At 41.9% G+C, this 14,247-nt stretch overlaps 1 protein-coding gene across 2 annotated transcripts; it reads right to left on the bottom strand.

The window, feature by feature from the left end:
- Window positions 1-483: 483 nt before the first annotated feature.
- On the bottom strand, window positions 484-5,766 carry LOC105051406 (transcription factor bHLH129). Of its 2 annotated transcripts, none has more exons than XM_010931847.4 (6): window positions 5,189-5,766; window positions 2,902-3,242; window positions 2,329-2,460; window positions 2,145-2,210; window positions 1,810-1,878; window positions 484-780 (listed from the first exon to the last, which is right to left on the bottom strand). In XM_010931847.4, the coding sequence occupies exons 1-6, from the start codon at window positions 5,664-5,666 to the stop codon at window positions 724-726; spliced, it is 1,143 nt and encodes a 380-aa protein (XP_010930149.1). In that variant the 5' UTR covers window positions 5,667-5,766; the 3' UTR covers window positions 484-723. The 2 variants fall into 2 exon arrangements, with proteins under 2 accessions (XP_010930149.1, XP_010930150.1); XM_010931848.4 differs by having other exon boundaries at window positions 2,902-3,233; window positions 5,189-5,765.
- Between the last annotated feature and the right edge of the window lie 8,481 nt (window positions 5,767-14,247).

Raw genomic sequence — 14,247 nt, 5'->3', positions numbered from 1 at the left:
TGGGAACAAGGCCAAGTTAGCCTCCCCTTTCCATTCCAATGTTCATCCATGGAACCAAATATAGCAGTGGTAACACACCAACATCACATACTTGTGATTATTATAGTATCATACGGATTGCAGAAAATAGAATCCTCCATGAACCATAAAGCAAATTGATACGGTGCTGCTAATAGAACCTTATCTCTGCCTTGCATCTACACAATTTAGACTGTCATCTCTCCACACAAATTTCTGTCATTCCACATTACATTTCTGACAAAATTTTGATACATTACATTACTCTCCTTGGTTTGATCAGGATAGAATGCAAAAGGCAAAATACATCCAGAAATACATAAAGGTCAATTGCTAATGCATCAATTAAAGGAACATATATCATTACCCTATTCAACTCCCACAAGCAAACACAAGTCTGAGAGGTATAAAAACCTTAATGAAATATGACATATTAGATTCTGGAGAAAAGCCCTGGAACCTGAATTTCTTGGCACAATGAAGATTTTTTTTCTTTCCCACCCAAAAGCCCTTTTATAATCCATATGATTCCAGAAGCTAGAAATTTGGGAAGCACAGTGCCGTTCATTATTGCCTATTGGACTGCCAAAGATCAAGGGAATGATGATACACAGATGGGAACTTCTCATGCATGTTAATACCTCCTTTCCATCTAGCAAATGATAACCAACATAAATTCTTATATACATAAACATGTTTGGTATCTTAATTCTTCTCTTGCTTGCTTGCACATACGCAGTTTTCACGTTCTTGGGTAAGAATCTGCAGGAAAAAAAGCCCATGTTTATAGTTAACTGTGCATTATATTTAGCTAGAAAAGCTTCAACATCGGTGAGGAATGGTATGCAGTATTTCATCTAGGAAGCTAAATAGACATATAATAAAGCTGATCATTATTAGAGATCAATTTGTAAATAGAATTAAAGGGAATGACGGCTAGACTAGACCAGAGGTTAAAAAAAAAAAAAGAAAAGAAAAGAAAAGAAAATCAAAGTGTTGCAATAGCATTTAAGTTTAAAGAGTTATCAGTCTGTCGGAGTGCCCTAATATTCTTATTCTATACTCATCATCTCCTCAAAATATATAAATTGCAATGCTGGAGTAACAGAATTGAAATACACTTGTAAGCATATCCATCCACAAGTTCATGTCTACTAATATAAACCCATTTTTCTTGTGGAAAGTACTATATAATTAAAAATTTGATAAAACTAAAGGTGCTTTAGATTTGCTTACTTTGCAACAAGGAAATGGCCACTCAAAATAGGAGAACCTACTTTGTTTTTACCATGCATGTGAAATTCATAATGCTCTGGACTTCTAGTCCAAATATGAAAAATTATTCGAGAATGCATCAAGTTGCACCTCTATATCATTTCATGAGGGATGAAAATCACTATTGTCTTTTGCTTCTTTTAAAGAGATAAAGCATAACTTTTACATTGTTATAACCCAATGGATTGTGTTTGATTTCTCTAGTTAGTTTTCTGAACATTGAAATTAAATCTTCATGTGAAAGAAAACCAACTTCTTTCTCCCAAACTAAATATATAGCTTATTTAGATAAAGGATGAGAGAACAGAAGACAAGAGGATGATCCCTACTGATTTAAACATAGAACATGCTTGACATCTACTATTTTGTTGCTTGCTATTGTATAGCTTACCTATGCTACAAGTAAATGAAAAAAAAAAAAAAAAAAACAAATATAATCTTGGATAATTCCAGGCATTAGATTGTTGGAAGTACTAGCTATAATTTTATCATAAAATAATGCCATTTGATACACACCTGAACTTGGCTCTGCAGTGACTTGATGTGCTGAACTGCTAAGTCTAACATGTCTGATGTGTTTGTTTGCTGCAAAATATCAAACGGGAAATTGTAAAATAATTATATACCTGTGTCACTTTCCGTCACAACAGTTTTTTTAGGAGAAGAGGTAAAAAGATAAGCTGTACAACTAGTATACGGTCATCGAGATTTATTAATTGTATAAAATTTTCTTTCATCGTTAAAGAAGGAAGAAGGAACTGCATACATTTCATACAGTAGTAGTGACATGAAAATATGGACCTTTTTAACTTCATTCGAAAAGGATTATTTCTGCTAAAATAAGTTTGTACCTTGTCCATGTTAGGCACAAGTTCTTGCAGCTTTCTCAGCTTCTCACTGATTCTTGTTCTTCTCTCCTGGCAAGTACATAAAAAATAAAACTTGGCCTGAGAATGAAGGCTCAATCTACAAGCCACATGCTGATACAGGAATGCAGATATACACAGATGCTTTATTAGATCGGCTTAAACTAACCCTTTCGGCGATGCTCCGTGGGTGTGTTGCACATCCACGCTTAGCTCGGATTTTGAATGGAACCTGGTCTTGTTGGATCTGGAAGAACTTCTCTACTGTAGCCATCTCCAGGGACGTCGTTGGCAAACTAAACTGAAAGATCAGTTACAAGTTTAATTAAAGACTATAGATCAGATGTGTTACAGATTAATATCACTCAATAAAGCCAATAATTGGAGCTCCATATAAAAATAGATAAACAGGAAAAATGTTCTAACTCCTAAGATATCTATTTATAACCAACCGATCACATGTGACCCAAACACTTGTCCTTAAAATTTTTGCAACATGGGATCAAACATAATTTGAAATTTATAATAACAATGTCAAAGATAAGTTTTTTAATTTTAAAAAATGAAGATTATTACAGAACCAAATGGTATTCAAGGTCAAAGGAATATTTTCTTGATTGCCATACTTCCAAACCATTGCAGGACAAGTGGGAAAGCTTTTCTAGATTTTATTAGATCACTGACGAAGTTATACTTGTCATTTGTATGGTTTTTGGTAGCATCACAATATTATTGAAATTACCTGAGACTCTATGGCGCTAAGACTGTTTATTATGTCTCCATTGTTATCTTTTGCCCGCTTGCTTGGAGGTGCAGAGAACATGATCGAATTGGTATCATCCCATGAGCCAATCGAAAAATTGCTAGAAATGTATGACTGCCCAACATTCCCAGCCGTCCCATTGGAGTTGTTACTGCCACCAACACTCTCTCCCACATCTGGGACACTGATCTCAGATATTTGAGACAATGTTCCTTGTCTAGAAAAGCTCAATTGGGATTTAAATCTTCTGCTTGGCATGGCATAGACACCATCTGTCCCTGGTTGAGAATAGCTCCCAGTGTCCCTTGTAACTGGAAAACCTGTCACATATCAGACCATAATTTTTTTTTGAAGTGAAGGGAGGTCTAAAACCACCCAGATATATCAGACCATAATGCCCATAACATTGTGTAAAACATGAAAGCAATTCATAAATAACTTGTGGAACAGTCCCTAAGCCAGAAAAGGATTCTTAAGTCTGAAAGAGAAATAAACTGTGATCTTGTTGTGAGCTTTTGGTGCTCTGATTTACTATAAAGGAATCCATATCATAACAACTAATCGCCACATGATAAGAAAAAGAAAAAACAATGATACTTGAAGGACCAGAACATTCAATTGTAGAAGCCAAAATTTCCCAATTCCACCCACACTAAAAAGTATCTAGTCTAAAATATATGCCAATACATTTCAAGCAATTCATTACGATGGAAACCAGGAAATTCTTCTTTTGTATTTTCTTTCATACCACTTCTCTGACCTAATCTATACATTCTTCTGTCCCATCTTTTCAGATTCTTTATATATGTTTGCATTGATTTTTCTCTTCAAGATTAATTGCTACAACCTATGGCTTTGCAGATTTAATTTAAAAACCAATTATATGGAGTGTCAGCTAGACAGATTCTCATTGAACAAATCTTGTATGATTAGATGTTTAGGTTTTGGCATATAGCCAATACAACACCCTAGTGGGTCATTGTTGCCTGGCTGATCCCTCTCAGCAGATTAGACCTGCAGGGCAGCAGCGAGCGACACAGCTGTTTATTGGTTCAGACAGGGCAGCTATCGATTAAATTCTCCTGACATTTTATTTCAAAGTTGTGAACTATGTTCCGATCTACTTACGCAAATGTGGTTCAAATTATCTAATTTTCACCCCTGTTGATCATGTTGTATAATTGTGAATTTATGATGACAAAGTCCATCCACCATTTCATGTGAGATACTGAAATTGGTAATAAAAAGTTCAGTAGGATATTGATTTATTGATATGTAAGATGTCTATACAGAACCAGTGATAAAGTAATCATAATTGCTACAATAATTAAAAAAACACTTTGTTGCCATTAACTATTTGCACATGGACAGGGAGAATTCTACTCTAAGATACAGTAATTTTTTTTTTTGTCCCACCATTTTTCTCTTAAACCAGCTAGATTGATAGAATTATGAGCACAGGAAATATACCACATCTAGAGCGACAAAAATAAATAGAGATGGGTCAATGACAACATCATCCTCCATTTGGCAAAAGGCGAGGAGACGCGCAAGGAATCCTCAAACATCCCAGTCCACTGAACCCAGACACCCGACACTCCAGTCCCATCACCCAAAACAGCTCATCTGGGCTACCCATTCAATGAACCACCCTTCTTTCAGTAAAAGCCATGCAACCAAACCAAACGCCACCAAACCCATCCACATCCAACAAAAAGTTCAATCTTCCATCATTTTTCCATAATTTAGGCTATCACCATGACACTCAGGTTCGGGTCCACCGTCCACCCATGGGACGATCCAGAACACAGATCACTAAATTGGATGGACCGCATTGATGCTCCGATACACGGAATGAAGGCTATTCTAATTATTTTAATACAATTATAATAATAGGAAGATAAAGGAAAGAAGACTAGCTGCAAGCAACCGTACCTGTCCTAACTTGGCAGCTTTCTAAGGCGTCCTCTAAAATAATAAAATCCAAACGCCACTCTACGAAACCGAAAACCGCCACCAAGCACGGTTTTTCCCCGAGTCGGTGCTTCCAGCATGGGAAACGACTACCTACTTTTATGGGGGAGACGCGTGTCCTCGGTTAACGACATCTAAAAACAACGTCCGGGGGCGACCGATTCGCTCCCGTTTCACTCCCACGTTTCTCCACCCGATAAATTGGTGCGGATGGCCGCCCCCGATAAACAGCGTTTCCCGAACGTTTCCCAAAAAAAAAACAGAAACGAAAGAGGGGAGAAAAATATCTGACCGTTATCGACCATGAGATGAGACAAGAATCCGGCGGGCGAGCTGCTGTGCCGAATCAGCGGATTCCCGCCGCCCCTCGAATTCCCCTCCTCCCCCGGCGCCGCCGCCACCGGTGGAGTCATAGCGCCGACGGAGATCTTCCCCACACCGTAGGACCGGTGCATGCCGGGCCCAACGCCGCCACCAATTCCGCCGCCACCGTCTTTGCCCCTGCAGGGGTCGAGATCCGGCGATCCAGCGCCGGCGCCGGCCTTGCAGGTGGACTCCGACGTCAGGCACGGCGACTCGCTGGAGAAATACCTCCCCATCTGGAACTCTCCTCCTCCAACGCCGCCGGCGACGACGGTGTCGGCGATGCTGGCCAGGAGCGATCCCGGCGCCGAAACATACCTCGCCAGGCCCGCAGACGGCCCCGCCGCCCGCTCTGCCGCCGGGAACATCCCCATCCCCGTTCTCCCGTTCGGCGGCGACTGCTCCATACTATCCACCCTTTACACACACAAAAACACACAGAGAGAGAAGGGGATGAGAGAGAGAGAGAGAGAGAGAGAGAGTGGGGTGTGGGAATGGATTGGGAGAGGGGAGGGGGGGATGAATGGAGGACTTTAGTGGCGATAAAGAAAGAGGCTTGTGATTCGTCCTTGGAGTGGGGGTGGTGGTGGGGCCCGGTGAAAGTGTTGAGGTGGATTCTTGAGGGATTATAACTTGATTAATTATAAGCTTTGAGTTACGTGATGCTTCTGGGCATTAATTAGTGCCAAGATTCTGACATCCACTATTCATCAATGTGAGAATCCTTTGGGTGGATTGATGATAACGCTGAACCAAGGGTTAATAGTTCTCAAAGGGCAGCAAGGAGGTCAATGATCAAGAGATTATATCCTATACAACGTGCATCACATGGTCATACATACTGTCAATCGTCAATCACAGATATTTATTTCTATAAATCCCAATCATCATATATTTATATCGATATATTACTGTAGAAATAAATGACTGTGATTAATAACATATACGGCCATATGATACATAATATTGTATAGGATATAAATTCTAACCTATAATCACTTAAGTTTATGGCAAGGGTTGGATGAACTCTACTTTTTTTTTTTTTTTTTTTGATAAAAAAATACACTCTCTCTTCATTGAAACCAAGGTGGATCTTATTGGTGAAGATGGCGCCGTGAGAGAAAAGGGTTTCTTTGCTTGTAAGAAAAATCATAGTAAACTAGAGGCATATCTTGATTTGATTTTTTTTTTTTTCTTAGTTGAACTGTGTTAAATTTGAAATACGAGTGGATTGCCTCGGATGCAATTTAATGGTAATTTTAAACCAACTTTAGATGGAACTTGGACTTTGGGATCTGTTTATGTGGTCCCATAAGTTCCCAATAAATATTGTTTCTGATCCAACTCTATCTTATTGACTCTTGTGGCTTGATACGAAGCATCTTATCAAGATTGTGCTATTAATTAGCTAGCAACAAGAAGACTGACACCTTTAAAACTGCTTACCTACCATTGCAGGTCAATGAGAGGTGGATTATGAAGGGGCTCGTTAACATGGCCATTTTGTTATTATTGAGGATCATTTTATATTTTTTTCCCAATAATTGATTGTTGTTTCTATATTTATAACATTCATAGAGATGGGTAGGTGAAATATCTAGAGATAGTAAGAGTAGAATATGACTTTCCAAAAGGTGGCTTAACAATTGTAAAAATATCAATAATTTGTTGAGATTTCATACTTTTTGATCAAATTATTGCCAAAAATGACCAATTATTTATTGAGACTTCCAGTCGAGCAAAGATAGACAACTTGCCATGTGTTTCCTATACATATAATTTGGAATTTATACAAAAATAAGTTTTTCTTCTTATACCTGATACAAATTGATGGTGGGCTATAATTTATGTAGTAGTTTGCAATATAATTGCTGCGGTCTGTCTCCGATGGGGTAGTCGGCCTGGAGCCGAGTAGATGCATCTAGTTACTGTGCAGCAAAAAATCGGGAAGGAGACTCATCCACCAGAGAGAGGACATAATAGAAATAGTCAAGGGCAAGAGCGAGGGCTGGAGATATGAGCTGGGGATAATCTTCGCACGATGCCAGTACAGCTGGATCATGGTGGAATATTGAACTGTCGGGGGAGATGAGACCTACAAGGCAAGTCCCGTCGGAGGTGGCTCCGGCGAGGACCCTCTGATGCTCAAATCAAGAACGGAAGTCAATAGAAGGAGAAGAAGAGTCTCAGCATGGAGCGAGCATTGTGTACCTGGAGGGATCCTCGCTTACCTCTGTTTATAGAGAGATCAAGATTGGTGGAGAAAAGGAGAGCCCATTCTAAATTTCTTGTCCGTACTGAGCAGTACAGAATGCCCCATTAGCTCTGTCAACAAGCGTGCCATCTGTTCGATATACGGGTGGCCGTGGTGGCGTGCCATATCGCACGTGGGGCGCAATTAATAAGCTCGTGGGCGTAATTAATGACTTTGTAGTTTCTTGTCACGGTGCACAGCTGGCAGTGCAGGATATGACTTCTGAGTGAAAGGACTTGATGTGACTCGATGGGATAGCGTGGCAGTCACACTTGATGTTTAGCTGCTCAGCTGATGCATCTGCTCTCGGATTCGATCATAGGTTGAATGAGTCTATTGAGCAGTGTCATCCAGTCACTGATTAAGCCAGTCGATAGGACGCCAAGTATGTAGTCGGTTATGTGTCGAGTATCATCGCAGGCTGCACGTAGACTGCGTGTCGAACCTAGTCGGTAAAGTACTGACTCAGCTAAGCCCGCTGCTTCTAGTCGCCCATGTATCGTTGATCCTAATCAGCGAGTATCTGATTTGGACAAGGTCCATTGATCGGAGTCAGGTTGAACCATAGTAGCTTGATCGATGAAGTGCAAATAGTCGGTCGAGAGGCGAAGAAACGGGCTAGCTGGATAAGTGATAAGGATATACCTCCAACACCCGCCCCCCAACTCTCGAGTCCAATCTTAGAATCGAATGAAGACAGTTAGCCATTATGCGAACTCGAGTCACTTTTCCTACCGGAACCGAGTTGCTTTTTTCATCAGCTCGTCATTTAACGACAACCCGAAGGATGCGTTCGACCATTTTGTCACTTCGTAGGATGAATCATCATCCTATGATTTTGTAGAACGTGTGACAATGCTGTCACGTCGCAGGTCGTGCAGCAATAAATGCTGTAGTGTTCAAGGTGATTCTCCATAATGATGGCAGAGAATCAAACGACAGAACAATAATAGGCTGGCACACCCGAGTCTTCCATGTGTAATTCATCGGTTGGTCCAATCCGTGATCACGCGAATTCGACTGGCATGGTGCGATCGCAATGGTGGTGCATTGAAGAGTCAAAAAAATAGTCGGCTGAGATCACGGCTACGTGTCGAGATCTCTAGGGAAGGCGTAGTGCTTGACGTCAATCTTGATCGTCGAAGGAGTCTATAAATAGGGGCTGGCCCCATCTGGACTTCTCTTCTAGTCACAGCACCTTCGTCCTCTCCCCAGCTCTTGAATCCTTACCCCCCAATAGAGTTCAAAGCTCCAGGACGGCCTTCATTGCTATCAATCGTCTATCATTGTCAGTCCTTCCTTTGCCATCGATCTTCCTCTTTACAGTCGGTATCTTCTTCGTCAATGGTTTTCTTCTTCATCGACGGTCTTCTTCTTTGTCGCCCCCATCCTTGGGGTCATATTTCTTTGCCCTTCCCACTTTTGAGCTTTTGCCTTTGATTTTCCCCATTGGGGAATGGTTTCCTCTAATAGAGAGTTTGGGAGCGAGGAGGTGGCAGGAGACCATAGTTCTCAGACCCCATCTGTCTGAAAGAAGATCGAGGAAGTTCCTCAGGATGAACCCACAGATGTTTCTTCTCGACAAGGTTGCTCTAATCCCGAGGAGTCGGATGATCAGCTAGCCCCGTAAACTTTTCTGGGCCTATTGTCGATAGGTCCGAATTGTCCGAGGTAGCCATTCACTGACTGAGGGATCACTATCATATCTCTAATCGGTATCAGTTGATGGGGCCTGACGAAGAAGGTCGGATTGTTTGCCCTCCTGATGGCTATATTGCCGTTTATGAGGAGTTTCTTCACTCGAGGCTTTGATTTCCTCCCCACCCTTTCTTTGACAACATCCTTGATTTGTACGATATAGTTTCTACCCAGCTCACCCCCAATTTTTTTAGGATTTTATCTTCTTTTGTCATTCTTTGTTCTTCGGTTCGAGCCTTGGATCTCTCTTTTTCAAGCTCTCTTCATGTTGAAGAAGTATCCTTGGGAATAGGGATGGTGGTTCTTCTATCTCCGGCCTAAACATCAGTTTATCATTGAGCTTTCCTCTTTCATCCATGAATGAAAGAATAAATTCTTTTACATAGCTACCGACCACTACTGGGGTTTCGACTGGCTCTGGATTGCCCTCAGTTTATCCTCGAATAGGAATGATACGGTCTTGACTGAGGATCGAGAGCAGTACAACAGGCTGTTTGACATCTTGGTCCCTCTACAGCGAGAGCTCTTGGAGGAGCAGATGCTTTACGATGACAGAATAAGTCCGACCAACCACCTAGGTTGTTCTTTTCCTATAGGTCACTGTGGTTTTCCTTTCTTTTCTTCTTTGCTTTATGAACTGATTCATTTTTGTCATTGTTTTGCAGGCATGAGTGTTATGTTAGAGTCTCTCTGAGAAGCAGTCTAGAGGAAGAAGAAGACAGTGTCTGAGCCCAATGGTCCTTCTTGGCCATCGAAGAAACCAAAAGAAGGATTCCCTCCTCGGGCATCAAGGAGCACGCAGCCACCATCGCCACCCTGACCATCGTTGGAGCGACCCTCACCACCGCCTTCCGCTACTAACGTTGTTGTCACGGGAGCTGCTACCACTGTTGTAGACAATGATGTCGTTGTCGTCGAGCCTCCAGCCAGGTCTGAAGCGATCCAAGCTCTGCCGGTCCAGACCAGGATGGGTGGTGATCGGGCGCCTAGCTGGGAAGGTGCCGACAGGGGGAGGGCCTTTGCTGACAAGAGAAAGGCCCCTATCGACGAGGGGAAGGCCCTCACCTTCTCCACCGACTATGGCATGAACACTCCTTCCGAAGAGGCCTCCATCATCCTGGGATTACGTATCAAGGTGACCGATCAAGCACTCCAGGATCGTTGGTTTATCGAGGAGTTGGTGAAGATGGTGATGCTTTTCGTAGACTGAAAAGTCAGAAAAGCTCGATCAGTCGTGGAGATTCTGTCGAGCTCTTACACATCATTGCTATCGATAAGTCTCCGCCCGCCCTTCTTTGGTATATTCTCTGAATAGTGCTAGGCTGACTAAACGACTTAACTGATTTTTTTTTCGCAGATGATGCACGACATGCTAGTTTTGTATGAGGTGTTAATCAGCTTCGCATGGCTCAATGCCCAGCTTGAAGACAAGGCCTAGAATGCACACGCTCGGGCTGAAGTTGCTGAAGAACTTCTCCGCACTGTCGAGGAGCAAGAGAGAAAAAGTTGGGAGAAGATTGCCCTGCTGGAGGCCGAGTTGACATCATCAGCGGTCCAGCAGGAGAAAGATAAGGAGGAGCTCAAGAAGCTGAGGGCTGACTCCCAAAAAAAGAGGAAGGAGCTTGAGAAGCTAAAGGCCGACTAACAGAAAGAAATGGAGTCGGCAGAGAACACCCTCAATGAGAAAAAGGGCAGGTGCTAGGAAGCTGAGGAGGCTGTCAAGGAGCTAAAAGAAAGCCTATCGGTGGTGGAGATTCGGGCCCAGGAGATAGACTCTCGGGCACTGACCGAGTTTTGCAAGTCAAAGGAGTACAAGGAGGAACTTGCTGATGGCGGTGCGTATGGGTGGAAATAGGCCAGGCCAGGTCAGGCTTTGGCTTAAACAGGCCAGGCCTGTATTATAAAATACTAACCTGAGCCTGGCCTGTTGGACTGGTTTAGGCTTAAAATGAGGCTCGACCTGGCCTGTTTTGCAAAATAAAAAAGCCTAGTCTAGCCTGAAAGCCTATTTAAAAAGACTCTTCCATCTTCTTGATTCTCGAAAGAACTAAGATAATTGGATATTGATAGATAAGATCAATAATTAATTAATTATATATATTAATAAAATAATAATTTTTATTAAATTATATATATAATTTATACAGGCCAGCCTACAGGCTTTCAAGCCAGACTTTAAAATTTTAGGCCTGACTTATTTATTTAAACAGGCCTTTTTAAAAGTCTATACCTGACTTATTTAGATAAATAGGTTAGGCCAGGCCGACAGCAGGCCAGGCCGTAGGCCCCTGACAGGCCGTCTGGCCTATTTCCATCCCTAGCGGTGCAGATGCATATCATCTTGAGTTTGAGGACTGTAAGAAGGCCATCGGTCGACTGCAGTCCAAGCTGGATCTGAGTAGGATTCAGACTGACAAAGAGTCAGACAGCTAGGAAGAGGCGGACACCGAAGAAAATCATCCTCCAGCCCCCTAGGCTCTTTGTTGCTTTTTTCACTTTTTGCTCTTGTATTTTTTTTCTTCAGCTTTATAGTGAATCCTTTTTGTAATGAACTCCCTTTCGATAATGAAGGTTGCTCTTTCCAATTCCGACTTACTTTTGTATGTGTTTGCATGCTTTCCTTTCTCGTTTACTTGTTTCTCTGTAAAATTGACTAAGAAGTCGATAAAATCGAGCAAAGTAGTCAGTAGGATCAAGCAAAGCAATCAAAATTTACGAGCTGAGAAGATTATAACCGAACAAACACACTTAAAAATTTTTCTAAGTCACATAGTCAGTTTTGTACATAGATCTAGTAGGATTTGAGTCACGGACCGTTCGTCATAGATTGTTCCACCGAATCAGAACTTAATCGATTTAAGATTAGTTGATCCTTGGTCAGTCAGGGGTAAGCCGACTAACCACAGTGCTTTCGCTTGGGTCTCATGTGCAAATTGTAGCTTAAATTCCTACAGCCCTTGGGCCGTGACAGGCACGCTGGTGGTTGTCGGACCTTTTTGACTCCATTAAATTGGTGCAAGCCGAATAACGTTTCATCGGATACTAACTGATGAAGATGTGTAATACCAAGTACTCAAACTATTCGGTACATTATTGTAGAGAAAAAAAATCTTGTATTGATGAGGTGTTTTCATTGGTAGTGAATCCATAGATTCTCGGTGTTTCAGATTCGAGGAATCTCTGTGCCGTTCAAGTTTTCGATTTTGTAGGCTTGTGATCGAAGAACTGCCAAAATCTTGTAGGGGCTTTCCCAATTCGAGAATAGCTTTTCTTGCTCAAACGGTCTAGTGAGCTCTTCTAAGGATCAAGTCTCTCATCATGAAAATCTTGGGCCTCACTCGAGAGTTATGGTACCGAGCTACCTTTTGCTGATAGGAGGCCATCCTTAGTTGAGTCTTTCTTCAAATTTTCTTAAGCAAGTCTAGATAAGCCCATCATTTGTCCGAATTAGTCGATTCGTCATAATGCTCCACCCGAGTTGATGGTAGGTCGATTCAACTGGGTTCACGGCTTTCATCCCAAATGCCTGCTTGAAAAGAGTTTCTCCGATCGGGATCTAAGGAGTCGTTTGATAGGATCACAGGATACTATAGAGCTCATCCGCCCAGCACTCTATAGCTTAATCGAGTCTTGTTTTCATATCTTGTAAGATTATCCTGTTGGTTACCTTCGTCTCTCAGTTGGACTGTGGATGATCGATCGAAGTGAATTTGTAGGTGATATGATATCTCGTACAAAATACTTCGAACTTGGTATTGTCGAATTATCAACTGTTATCGGTGATGATTACTCGAGGTAGACCAAACCGATAGATGATAGATTTTCATAGAAAGTCGGTGGTCTTTCGCTCCATTATCTATACCCATGGTTCCGGCTCCATCTATTTGGTGAAATAGTTGATGGCGACGATAATGAACCTTCTCTATCCACTGGCAAGCGGTAATGGATCGAGTATATCGATTTTCTATTGATCGAATGATGATGGCATCGAAATGATCGTGAGATGACTTGATAGGAGCCTTTGGACATTGGCAAACCTTTGACATTAGTCGCACCTCTGTACTAAATTGACAGCATCCTTCTGCATGGTTGGCCAATACTATCTTTGTCGGAAGATCTTGTAAGATAATGACTTACCCTCCAACTGGTTGCTGTAAATACCTTCGTGTACCTTCCGGAGAATATAGTCGGCTTTGAAAGGTTGGAAACACTTAAGCAGGGATAAGGATGTAGACCTTCTGTAGAGTTGGTCGTCAATGATCACGTACCGAGTCGTTAGTCTTTTTGTTTAGCGTGCCTCAACAGGTTCGGTCAGCAGAGTTCTATCAGTCAAGTAGTCGACGAACGGGTCGATCTAGCTTGGTTCGTAGCTGACTTGGTGAACTTTCTCATCTGAGTCAATGCTCGGGCTCTCGAGATGCTTGACAAAGATCCTTCCTAATTTTTTATAGCCAGAGGTGGCAAGTCGGGATAAAAAATCAACTCGGGCATATTCTCCAAATGAGGGATGTGAAAAATCTCAAAATAGTTGAAATGTGCTTGCAGAGACTTGAGCTTTTGTAGATATCTAGATAAGATAGAGTCTCGAGCTGCATATTTTCCTCGAAATTATCCGACAACTAACTGAGAGTCAGTGAACACCCTTAGGTATTTTACACCAAGATCCTTGATGATCTTTAGTTTGATTATCAGAGCTTCATACTCAGCTTGATTATTTGAAGTTTTGAAGTCAAACCGCAATGCATACTCGATCACCATCCCGTCGATGTTAGTTTGAATGAGGCCCACGTCACATCCTTGGCGTTGGAAGCTCCATCCACATGTAGAATCCAGGCAGGTTCCAAAGTCTCTTCTTGGGGCTGACCTTCAACTTGGACATCATCGATTGGTGTACACTCAATGACAAAGTCGGCAAGTACTTGAGCCTTCATTGAAGGTCGCGGAACATAAGAAATGTCGAACTCAGTGAGTTCAACCACCCACTTGGCCATCCTTTCCGAAATATTCGATCGTTGGAGTATAGTTCTCAAAGGAAG

This window comes from Elaeis guineensis, chromosome 9 (genome assembly GCF_000442705.2).
Source record: "Elaeis guineensis isolate ETL-2024a chromosome 9, EG11, whole genome shotgun sequence".
NCBI classification, from domain to species: domain Eukaryota; kingdom Viridiplantae; phylum Streptophyta; class Magnoliopsida; order Arecales; family Arecaceae; genus Elaeis; species Elaeis guineensis.
This window is presented reverse-complemented; position numbering and strand designations above follow the sequence as displayed.